The following is a 12,980-nucleotide window of genomic DNA, read 5'->3' as shown; positions in this document are numbered from 1 at the left end:
TAAGTTCTTGCCGAGTCGTTTTATCAAGGTGTCTAGGTTATTAAAGTCTATTATGCTCATCAGCTTAACTAAAACCTTTGTCGTCTAGCTTCTAAAATTTTTTGTATAAGAATAATTCTATATCGAAGTTCTTCTATTCTTCGTTAAAGGTTATGTGTTGTATTTCCTAATTCTAATGAAGTGTAACAGTTCCTAAGTGCTACTTGACAATATTTTAGAATTTCTACAAGTTATTCTTTGGGTAAATTGTGCATAAAATAAACTTTAGGGGTGAAAAAATAATTTTAACTTATAAAAGGGGTTCAATTAGAAATTGGTTGTGTGGAAGTAAAATATTTTTTTATTTTTAAAATTTAATAAAAATAATTTATTCATCAATTTTAGACAAATTATATCATATGCTGAAAACAAGGTTCTCGATTTGCTAGTTAAGACGAAAAATAGAACTTATTATTATACTAAGTAATTCTCAGTCACTCGAACTCAACCTTGACCTCAACCTTTACCGAACACAAAAAAATAATAATAATAAATAATAATAATATATTTTACTTTAAAATATATATATTTTCTGAAAAAAAGTATTTTGCTTCGAAACAAATAAAGCCTAATACAAAATCCACAGTATCTAAGCATTTTATAGCTAGACAAAAATGCATTTTGACATGGACTCACATTCTCTTCCATAAACAAATTTTCGAAGTGGTTCATTAGCAAATACTTTGTGAGAGGTTATTATTGGGTTTAAATAAATTATAGGGAACACGTTTGTGGTCCTAAAAAGTTCTGTTCAGAATTTGATTGGATGCTATTTGTGCACATCTTAAAAGAGAAATCAAAATGTGAAACCTCTCTCCACTCTCCAGACAAAAAAGATTATATTTCACCATATTTTTTCTTTTTTCTTTTTTCTTATTCAACAAGTCTTGAATCTTAATCAGTCTTCTTCTCCCCCCATCTCTAAAAACATTTTGAGTTCAACCCACGAGTTCTATTCTTTGAAAACCAAAATTTCTATAACCCAATTATAATTTCTTTGTATACTTGGAAATGAACCCTTCACTTTCTGCTGAGAACAAAGAAGAAGAAGTCATTGATAATTCCACACATAGTAGTCCACCCCATGAAGCCATGTTTCTTGTCTTAGCTTACCTTCCTCTATTTGAGCTTCTGGCCCTGAGTCAAGCTTGTAGGTCACTGAGAGATGCAGTGAACAACGATATACTACCATGGCTTAATAATATTGTCGTGAAAAAGCCGTTAAACTCGCGGCTTTCTGATGATATTCTGATGAAAATAGCTTCCAAATCAAACGGTCGGATGAGGACTTTGGCTTTGGTGAACTGTGTGAAGATCACAGATGATGGACTTCAAAGGGTTGTGGAAAAGAATCCTCTTATTAGCAAGGTATGCTTATTTCTCCTTTAGCAGGTGAAGTATGAGTCAACAAACAATAATACTAGTTTAAATTCATTAATTTATTGTTTAAATTGATTTAATTGAATTATTTTAATGAATCAGTTATTTACTTTCCGAACTGTGATATGCCCCGAGGAAACTTTTTTTTGGGTTTTTGGAGATGGGAAAGGATAAGATATGATTGGTGAGAATTTCATTCCTTTTTTATTTTATTTTTCAATTTTTTCCCCTTCTCACTAGTGGTGAATTTTGATATAGCATCTCTAAAATTTTATAAAATTTTATAAAAATTGAAAACCAAATTAGAGTAAATTAAATAATCTAGTAGTGATTTCCACATCTAAATATACATTCTATTTTTCTCTAGTTATTAAGAACTGGTATGAATTATGGGATTAATTGAGTTTGCTTGGTAATTTGGCATATGATGTCCAGCAGAATTTAACAAACTCGAATACAAAAATGAAATGATTTGAATGATTCCACCGCGTGATGCAACCTCATCAAGGGTTTATTCAACTCAAATTCCTGCTAAATTGCTAGTTAACTTGTAATCCCAATTTATAATTAGTTTCTCAACTTTCTTCCATATAACAATTATCTAAATGGGGCAAATAAATGCGTTTCAATTAACAGGATTGAAAAAAGATTAGAAGATAACGCGTTGGAAGTAATATATAAATCACTGAAATTGCAGACCTGCACTTGGAGTACCTAAAGAAATCTGTATACAGCAGTCAGTAGTAATGCTCTATCAAGCTTTCATATACCCTGATTTTTTTTTTATTAGTCCGTATTATTTTTTTTAAGTAGCAAATTCATCTATTCTGTCTACAGTAGTATGCTCTATCAAGCTTTCATCCCTGTTTTTATGCACCTGTGTCATTACGTTCCTTTAAGTATGGTATACAATTAAGTTATTAAAATAGTGGTTGCATATGTTATTGAGGGACAACAATAACAGAAGCACATTTAGCAGTGTTTGGACAACATTAAACTAGAGTTGAAAACATATATGTATATATATACCCATAAAAATTTGGTTGCTTTCTCAAATGATTATCATGCTTTTCCTGATACATTCCTAGGACATACGTACAACCAAAACTGCTTCAGGAAAGGCTTGGAATTCCTATATAATATGCTTTATTGCTAGCTCAAGCCCAGAAATTCTAACGTTTTTTTCGTGATTTTCAGCTCTATATTCCATCATGCACAGCATTAACACCCGAGGGAGTCATTAACACAGTGAAGATCCTAACTGGCAACAATCTCAGTTTAGTTAGCTTAAAGATTAGCGGTATCTACAACATAAACAAAGAGCACCTCAAAACTCTGCACTCTTATCTTGATATCAACCCAAGACTACAAAGAAGGCAAAAACAACAATGCAGCTTATATGTTGAGTCTAAAAAATTCTCCACATTTGGGCACGACGAAAGTGATTGTCCATTAATTGACATAGATATCTGTCCGAAATGTGATGAAGTAAGGATGGTTTTCGACTGCCCAAAGGAGAGTTGTGAGATCAAGAGGCAGCTCCAACAGATAGAGTGTAGAGGATGCTACCACTGCATTCCGAGGTGTGAAGAGTGCGGGAAATGCATAGGATTTGAAGAGCTGGGAGAGGCAGCTTGTGCAGATTTCTTGTGTTCGGAATGCTGGTTTGAGCTTCCGAAATGTAACTTCTGTAATCAGCCATATTGTAGCCAACACGCTGATCAGCAGTGCAGTCTTCCAGGCTCTTCAGGGTTTGTTTGTGGTGATTGTTATATGAAATTCATTAGCAATTCAAATGATTGAGTTGGTATATAAATTAGCATTCGAGTTATAGAATGTTTTCGTAGATTCTATATAGAGAATACTTCTATAGTCAAGTTGAAATAAAATGTAACTATTATGGATCACCCTATTTATTATTCAGCTTTTGGGGCAACTTTATGTAAATGACTGCTTTAGTTTCTAATACAGATATATGCTCAGAAATAGGTACATTTTTAATCACCATGTATATATATTTTTTTGGGTACTAAGAAATCTTTTTGTGGGTAATCACCAATTTTTTTTTTGGTACTAAGAAATCATAATTTATAAGGTCTCCTTATTTAAGCAATCAAGCTTCATATTCATCATGTCCTTATTCATTTATGTTGCCCCCTATCCCTTCTTTAAAAATAAAATAAGGGAATATATATATCTTAATTTTAGTTTTTTTTTGTTTTTTTTTAAATATATATATTCTTGATATTTGAAAGAGTGAGTTTTGAATGTAAAAGTTATGTAGAAGTTGAGTTTAGGAAATTCTCAAGTTTAAAAAATGGTGCATTTTCAAGCATTAAAGAGTTTTTAACGAATTTCAACAGAATACTGTCCTAGAGCATATTAGGGAACTAACAACCATGTTGGGGTGATGTGATCAGAACCTAATTGTGTCTTAAAAAATAAACATGACCGAAATGCGCTCCTAATGAATAATCAAAATTGTTGCAATAACTGTTAAAATTCCAATTTTTGAGAAAAAAACAAAATTGTTAACATTCCAATTACTGAGAAAAAATCAAATTTGTTAAAATTCCAATTTTTGGGAAAAAAATAAAATAAATTTTTTTTTTTTTATTTTTTTATGGCAAGAATTTTAGGGATAAGTTGTTAGAGGAGAGGAGGAGGGCGCATTACTCCAACACGAGGAGCTATGCAATAACCCGGACAACACGACACTTACAGAGAAAAAAAAAAAAAAGCCATAAAAATGATTTTTCCATAAACAAAACAGGATATAATTATGTTGGCAAAAATGGTTTAATTTTGAAACAATTAGAAAATTAATGTTCTCAAAGGTAATAATGAAGGGTCCATTCTGAACTTCAGCAATTTTTCGGCATACTATTTGGAGCAAAAATATTTTTCTTTTTCAAGTAAAATATAGATCTTTTTTTAATTTCTCGATATTTGATAAGGGTATAAATCAAGGTTGAGATCAAATCTATCTGGTTCGTAAATATTTTATGACAACCAAATGCCAGTAAATAAAAAATATCAAAATTAAAATAAATAAAAAAAATCATGTATACGACACAGTTTGTATTATTTTACATCCAAACAAATGGTGTCGTATACATGAATTTTTTTTTTTTTTTTGTGCAAAATCTAAAATGATTACTCCGTAATTATGATTCGAAAAGCATTGCCTAACCTAATGGACCAAAAATGGTGATATTGTCGTCATTTAGATTGAATCCACAATTGAAAGGATTTTGGGAGATGATAAAAACATTATTTTCAAAATTACTCTATTTATGAAGAAAAAAATAGAGATAATTAAAGAAGAAGCTAATTAATTCCTAATAGAAGACGAACTCCTAGTGCAAAGATATTTGTAGGAAAGAAAATGGAAATAATTAAATAAGGAATTAAATTTCTAATTGAAGACGGAACAATAGGGGATCAGAAATAATATTAAAAGTTCAATACTTTGTAATAAGCTAGCATGACCCACTGCTAAATATTATTTGTCTTTTTGTATCATACAAATTCTACCTAACAAATCGGTCTAATTTTTTTTGTCTAGTTTCACGACTATTTTTTTTAAAAGAAAAATGATATTTGGGCCGACCATTTTGGCAAATTTGTTAGACCGAAGCATACGTGGCCAGCCACATTATGATAATCTCCCACGTTGTCCTGAACCAAAATTAGACTCTTCCGACTAACCAAGTTTCATTGGAGTTGTTGTTCTTGTTGACGCTCACTGTTACTAGAGCATGGCCGAAATCTCAGGTGCCAGAACTAGGTGATCAGTGATGAATGCCAAAGTGAAACTCACAGCCGCCAGAGAAAAGCTGAGACTGCGTTCTCCTCTTCTTAGCAAATTTTTTTTATTTTTCTTTCGGATCGCGAAATTAATTCATCGATATTTTGCTCTTGGTCGGTATTGCTGCCGTGGTCTATAGTTGTGAGTTGAGTCCCTGACTAAGTTGCGATTGATGCTTGTAACAATCGCGATCTAAGGTTCTTTAACGCCGCCATCATGTGTGTAATCTATAGTCCCCGAAGAGTTGTTGTAGAGTTATGGTTGTATCATCACCGTCCATCGTCTATGAGTTTGGATCGATCACCACTGCTAAACTAAACTGGGCCGTGATGTCTTGGTGCTCGCCAGACTGAAAGGAAGAGAAGCTCGCGAATAACGATTTTGGAATAGAAGATTCATAGGTGATGACTCCGGAAGCTTCTCGTAGGCACGTGGCTTGGGTTGAATGGCGCCAGAGGTGAGGTGAGGGGAGCAAATGTGTCGGGCGTGTGGGGCACGTGATTTGGAGGAAGAAGATGCATGAAGTGCGTAAGGTGCGTTATTAACACTCGTGTTATAGACGGAGGTGTGATAAGTTTTTCGTGGCTGCCATGGTCAGATTTGTGATGGTTACCGATGCATGAAGGCTCTCGGTTCAGTCACTGGGCTAAACTGGGTCGTGATGGCTTGGTGCTCGCCTGATTGAAAGGAAGAGAAGCTCTCAAACCACGAGTTCAGTTCGTGCCCGCATCTCTAGCATCAGTCCTTACTCTCGCTAAACACCTCCAGCTTTAGTCCTTACTGCCTACCGTGCAATTGCAAAGAACTGGAGTTTTTCTCCACTTTAGTGGTATGACTAAGCCGCTACTCGCTGGACTAAATTGGGTTTGAGCTCGACGGATTCAGTGGTCAGTGGAGTTACAACAAGAGACAACGTCATAGAAGGAGTCGTCACTGCCTGCGGCAAAGAATCTACCAGAGATTCGCTCGACAGCTGAGTGATGATGAAGATGTTGATGGTGGCCGACACATAAGCGCTTGATGTCAATAATAAAATACCACCCCAATAGAACGAATCATTTGATGCTACTTATAGGGTGTCGAACCTCAGGGGCTACAGTGGTTTATTAGGTCTTCAATTTCTTACTATTTTAATTCAGAGAAAAAGATTTGTTTGATTTGTTGTGTGTCATTAGCATAAATAAAATTAAACTAAATAAAGGAATGAGATTAAAGAGAGAAGATCTTAGGGATTGATTTCACCACGAACCTCATACTATGGTCAATTGTTCAACCTTGGGATTTCAACACTTATGTATAATATGAAATTAAACTCAATAACATTCGTTTAATTCAGATTTAAAGAGAGATATTTCATGAATTTCAATTAATAATAACCTATATTCGGTTGGCATGAATTATCTACCTATGTACTTCTAACTAATATTGTAGTATAACTCATCTTCCCTAGGTATAAACTATAAAAACATTTATTCATAAAAAACATTTGAACACCATTGCATGATCTTTACTCTTATTGTCCTTAGCCGCAAATCTCATACACTAAGAATAGGTTGAATATAATTAATGAACAATTAAATCTAAGAGAAGGTATTAATCATTCAAAAATTATATACTTCATTAAAATCCAATTGATCTAAATCAATTACCCATAATCATGCAACCAAAATGCAGAATAAGTCAAATTCCCAAAGTATAGATCAATCAAATCATAGTATTCGGATTCAGGTTACATCAATGCCCTAAGAAATGATTTAGCTACTCATGACGATGCAAGATATCATCTGTGTTGTTGTGGACTTCATCATCATGGACTACAATCTTCACCTTTAATGTTTCAAATAAAACTCCAAAAACCCTAAAAGCTTCCACTAGATCTAGAATAGAGAAAACTAAAACGAAAGAGTTTTTATGTGGCCTTGTTCATCCTTTTATAGAAGCAACTAATTTCTAACAAAGATAGGATAAGCTTTAGGTCTTCTAGAGTCATCTAGGCCGTCTGGGACGAATTAGGACTTAATTAGAATAAATCCTGCAACTTAGAAATTTAACTTAACAACAAAGGCTCGAGCAGAGAAGCTTTTGCTCGAGCTTTTTGGCATGTGCTCGAGCCTTTTAGATTGTGCTCGAGCAGGAATTCTATACTTAGCCAATATTCTTCAAACAATTTTCGAAGCGTCTTTTTCATCATCGCTTAGAATATTTTAGGATAATTTCTTCATGGTGCTCGATCACCTTGACTCAGTGCTCGAGCCTTAGGACTTCTGCTCGAGCAGAAAGATCTATGCTCGAGCTTTTTAGTCTCTGCTCGAGGTCTGGCAACATGGATCTTCCGAAGCGTCTTTTAATATTCTAAGGCAATTTATACTCGATCCCTTTTGCAAAGGCTCGAGTACCTTGAGTCTGTGCTCGAACATAAAGATCTCTGCTTGAGCCTTTTGGCCTTGGTTATTTTTCTTACTTCAGTTGACTTTGTGCTCCAGCTAAGGAACTTGTGCTCGAGCTTTGGCACTTGAACTTCTCCCAAATCACCATTTTGACTCTGAGCTTGCTTCAGATGATCGACAATGACTCTGTAAACTTTGATATCAGTCTTTTCATTATAAAATCCTGATTTTATCAATTTCTTTTGGAAAGTACCTACAAAAGCAAAGTAAACTAAAATCAGTCTAAAACTAGATAGAAATACTACTTAAGGTCTTAACATACGCATATTTAGGGGCTCGAATATACAACATTCATCACACCCCAAAACTATGATACCCCTCGAATCTAAGACATGGGTTGATCAGGCCCAAGCCCGAACCCGAGGGAATATCAAACAATTAATACTTAAATGAACACAGATTATAAAATGAATTAAGAAATAAATAATTAAAAGCTGAAAGAATTCTAAAATATAATCCTTTAAAAATTAGATACTTTAAATCCAATAATCCCAAACTTTCTAAAACCTCTAATACTTAAACAATTCGGGAATTCATCTCTAGTGAACCCTAATAAAAAATCCAAACTGAAATGTAAATAACTGAAAGAACATCCAAAGTTAAACCACGAAGAGAAGTCTTACATCGTCAGAAGAGTGAGTGATAGTCTCTGCTCAGCATGATCAAGCCTATGACTGGAACTGTCGATTACCTAAAAAAATAGAAGTGGGTCAAGCCCAGGAACAAGTTATATCCTACTATAATCCAGACAGAGACTCGATACGCATGTACATCCTAAACAACTCAACAATAGCTATGTAGTCCGTACATATATATATCCACACTACGGGACTCTCACTGGACTATGAAGAGGGTCTCAACCTGAATAGAAGGCAACACGCAAAACGCACCTGAGTGGGCATGAGTACCTAAGCCTAAACAGGGTATACCTCAACCACATTAGCCAGTTACGCATTCTACTGCATATACACTCCCTAACCGTCGATCCTGAGACTTAAGCTCATATCGAGGTACCATAATCATATATATAAAATCCTATCATATCCATCCGTAAGAAATCCAGTAAGTTATTCAACTTGTGCAGTTTCTTTGACTTAGCATGAATAGCAAGTAATCCAGTTAGTCATTCAGCTTGTGCAGCTTCTTTGGCTTAGCATAAATATAAGTAGGATTTATTTTATAATCCATTCTCTTATTCCGTATAGGTAGGATTTAGTATTTTAAAATTAATCCATCCCTAGTATGCCACCGTCCCATACCGATGCATACAATCCATACATCCAGTAGTTGATAATACAGATAATGAAAATATCAACTAATCCATACATCCAACAATTAATAATTAAAATATTAAATATAAACATCAATTGTTCCATACTAAGTATGTTAAAACTTTGTAATTTAACAGGCTTATTTGATATTACTCCACACAGTCCATTAATTGATAATACAGATCATATATGTAAACATCAATTAATTCCAAGTAAGCATAATAGAATATATAAATTCATATGCTTATTATATAACACTGGAACATGGTTAAACTATAAAACCATTCTTGAAAAATTGGTAAGATAATGCTGAATAATTTAAATCCTCCGCATCCAAAAACAGTATACCAATTTGTGTAAGAATTTTATACTGTTCAAGCTATAATTCAAGGTGGTTTACTATGCATTAACTAAGCCCCTTGGGAGTTTTAAATACGCTTAGGACACCTCTGAAAACCTCCAGTATAGCTTCTAATTAAGTTGGAAACTTCAAAATCCAAGTACCGAAGCAAAACCCTCGCTGAAACTAAAAAAAAAATATGAAAATCCACATTGGAGCAGGCTCCAAAAAAATGTAGAGCAGGCTCCAAAAAAAATGTAGAGCAGGCTCCAAAAATATGTGGAGCCGCCTCCACCCCATGGAGCCGCCTCCAATAAGGTGTGGAGCCACCTCCACTCTTCCCAGCCTCGTCTTCTCCGACGTCGGCTATTCCCTGACTTTCTGATCCTCCGTCCTCCATTCCTAAGATTCTTAGGTGTCTAAAATTAAGTCCCATGTGTTCTAGAAAATATTAAATTCATTATGCATCAATTAACATCAATAAAATCATGAATTACGCAAGAAAGATTTAAAACAAAGAAATACTATTTCATGAATAAATACTGATTTAATCAAATCTAACATGCAAACTAGATTAATCTTTAATGTTTATTTACTCCTGGAGTTATGTTAGGCATGTAAAGAACACAAGCCAAAGGAAAAGAGTTAGGAGTAGAACTTGCCTGCGAGATTTTGAATTAAAATCTCTACGCCGTCTTCCTAGATCTTCCGGCGATCCTACAATGTTCTAACTCCTCTGTTTCCTCATTGGTTCAACAAACGAACCAACACCCCTTTAATCCTTCCTTGGTTCAGCCTTAGTCCCATCTAAACCTTAGTTTTCCTCTCTCTATTTCTCTAAAGTCTCTCTCTGTTTCACTCTGCCTCCAGTACATGAATAGGGTTTTCTAAAGCCCTTGGCGTACCTACTGTTATATTTATAGGCTTAAGCAAAATACCAACCTAAACATATATTAATGAAAGAAAGCAAAGCCCTAATTAAACAATTAAAACAATTAAGTCCACCTAAACATATATTAATGTAAGAAAAATAATAATTAAATCAAATTCTAAATTAAATAAACAATATCAACAAATAATGCAATTAAACACAATTAAACAAGTAAACCAAATAAATAAAATTTAAATTAAACAATTAAGCAAATAATCAAACAAAAATTAAACAATTAAGCAAATAATCAAACAAAATGCAATAAAACCATAATTAAATGCCGAGACTATTCTTTTAAAATTAGGAGTATTACAAAAACTTACATATTGCTAGTCTCTTAGCAATACAGAACTAAAAAGCCGTTTTTGTGGGGATCATGGTTACATTTAACCTATGCAACAAGCCTTTAAACCCCTAGGGTACCCCTAGTGGACGAGTTATAATCTCGTAAGGTTTCCAGTGATGGTACTCATAAACATCTCAAATCCGTGCCTTACTCGCACAATGAGCTCATTTAAACCTGTCTTCACATTATAATGTCCCAGCAATGCATTAATCAATCAAATACAACAAGTATAAAGAATTACATTACTCAAGAAAATTTTCAAACTCTTAATATCCTATCAACAACTATAGTCCCCATGTGTTAGTTTAATCACATATCTAACAATCCCGATACCCAAAATCCTTTTAAGAAGTGAACCTTCAGTTTTAAACATGTGGCTTACTATCCATACTCATATATGTTCCATGATATCCCTTAATTCACTAGTAAACCTCTCAAATCCCGATCCCCAAGGTATTTTTCTTATTTTCACAAGTATGCTTTTATTTCATTCATCACTCAAATTTTTTTTACTTAAGGCACTATGCAATGTTCAGGTCTCTTATACTCTCTAAATCACTTGTATAACGAGTTTTCAGCCAATGACTCCCAAACCAGACGGTTTTAGGGCACTAGGTGTTGAAACAACCCTAAAGACTTAATTGCTCAAGCAATCTAGGTTACAGATCCAAACTTGACCATTTGTTTCTTTTTATTGTCTCTTTCAATTTTCTGTGAGTCCTGAATGCTTAATGAGGTAAGAGTCCCAATTACTTGGTGAAAAATCTCTTTTTATTTTTATTGCATACATACCATTTTTTTTATACCTCGGTTCTCAAAATTATTAAATTCGCCTACTCATCTCAGTTTAACACAAAACATAATAAGATTTCAGGTTTATACCTCACAGAATGCATGTAAGTGTAAACATGTGCAAAATAAAATATTCTAGGAATCAAAATAATCAAATTGCAATTATTTTGACAAAGTGGACCACAGGCCACCAACTGATTTAAAAAATTTTCAAAAATTCATCTTAAACCAATATTAGACTACAAATGGACATCATAACACAACAACGGATTCAAACTCATGCTTAAATAGTTAAAATTCATCCTCTTGTGTATAACATATCAACAGCAAAATTTTAAAGGACACTGCCTTACCCCCATACTTATGATGCACATTGTCCTCAATGTGTGAAAACAAATGCAGAGTTAGAAAGATATTACCAAAATATGCAGAACCAGCAAAGATTACGCAATTAGAACTCTGAAAGGCAAAATAGGCATATCACCCCCAAACTTGGTCCATAGAACCTGACAAAACAATCACACTCCACAGCACATATCAGAGTATCAAGTATATGGAGTAAAATAGATTGTGCACAGTCAAATAGAACATCCATCCATAAACAATGGTAAGATAGGCAATGAACATGTAAATATATGTCAAAATCAGTACAATGCTTTATAATATGACTTAGGGCAGGAATATAGCAGATAAAAGCAAAATAAAACAAAAACATCTGCCCTAGTCAATATAAATGCTTATACATCGAAAAGAAATAAAAAACTGGCCCTAAGCAGCTAATCAGATAGATGAAGGAATGTCTGTAGAAATAAAAGCTGGAGACGAAGAACGGCGAAGAAGCTCATCCAAAGTACTCCGCTGATCAGTCAACAGGCCCCGAATGATATCCAAAGCCTAGGAATGCTCAAAACGAGACTCTAATAGCTCAGCCCTAGACTTGGCTAACTCACTGATCGGTTGATCAACTATACATCAACCTTCGCAATAGCACAAATCATTGTAAAATAGGGCTATTGGTCGGGTAAGTCGAACCACTGGGACTGCGCTAGTCTATGGCAACCTAAGAGTCTAGAATTGTTCTTAGAATGATAAGGGGTAATAAGGGTTTGTTTGATTGGTTTGTCACTAAGCTAGTAATTGAAGTGCATAAAACAATAAATTGCAAGGAAATTAAAGGAGTGAGATACAAGTAGAAAAGACTAGGGAGATGAATCCACACTACACCCTAAGTACATGCTAGATTAAGGCTAAATTGGGGAAGTACAATGTATAAAATGGTCACGGAATATATAGCAACACTAGATTACCATATACCCTTAGAGAAGTTCATTAAATCATTAAACAAGAATAATCCCTCAAAAATTAATACATTTGAGCTACCTAAACTAAAGTGTAGCCTTCAACATACTCACTCAAGCAAGAACTATCAAGTTTGTAATCAAATGATAAAGCACATGAAGTAGGAAACTAGCATAACCCATCAAAGGAAGTTCCTAAGCAATGGACTATCCATTTTCTCTATCAACATGCCTTGAAAATTATTCATAATCCTATCTCCATTGTCACCATGAAGAAGCAAGCATTATGATTACTACAAGAAACCATCTAAGACAAGATAAATCA

At 34.1% G+C, this 12,980-nt stretch overlaps 1 protein-coding gene across 1 annotated transcript; it reads left to right on the top strand.

Annotated features, from left to right (window-relative positions):
- Nucleotides 1–808: 808 nt before the first annotated feature.
- LOC132295306 (F-box protein SKIP28) lies at nt 809–3,423 on the top strand. The gene is made up of 2 exons (XM_059793513.1): nt 809–1,407; nt 2,617–3,423. Exons 1-2 carry the CDS (start codon nt 1,051–1,053, stop codon nt 3,220–3,222), a joined length of 963 nt encoding a protein of 320 aa, XP_059649496.1. The 5' UTR covers nt 809–1,050; the 3' UTR covers nt 3,223–3,423.
- The last annotated feature ends 9,557 nt before the right edge of the window (nt 3,424–12,980 follow it).

This window comes from Cornus florida, unplaced genomic scaffold, assembly GCF_030987335.1.
Source record: "Cornus florida cultivar Cherokee Brave unplaced genomic scaffold, ASM3098733v1 CherokeeBrave_3.0.0_Hap2_Chr02, whole genome shotgun sequence".
NCBI lineage: Eukaryota > Viridiplantae > Streptophyta > Magnoliopsida > Cornales > Cornaceae > Cornus > Cornus florida.
Note: the sequence above shows the minus strand (reverse complement) of the source record. Positions and strands in the feature narration are given on the sequence as shown.

Coding starts and splice junctions, on each gene's coding strand:
- LOC132295306 (XM_059793513.1), top strand. CDS start 1,051: ATGAACCCTTCACTTTCTGCTGAGAACAAAGAAGAAGAAGTCATTGAT. Junction 1,408..2,616: donor AGAATCCTCTTATTAGCAAG/GTATGCTTATTT, acceptor CGTGATTTTCAG/CTCTATATTCCATCATGCAC.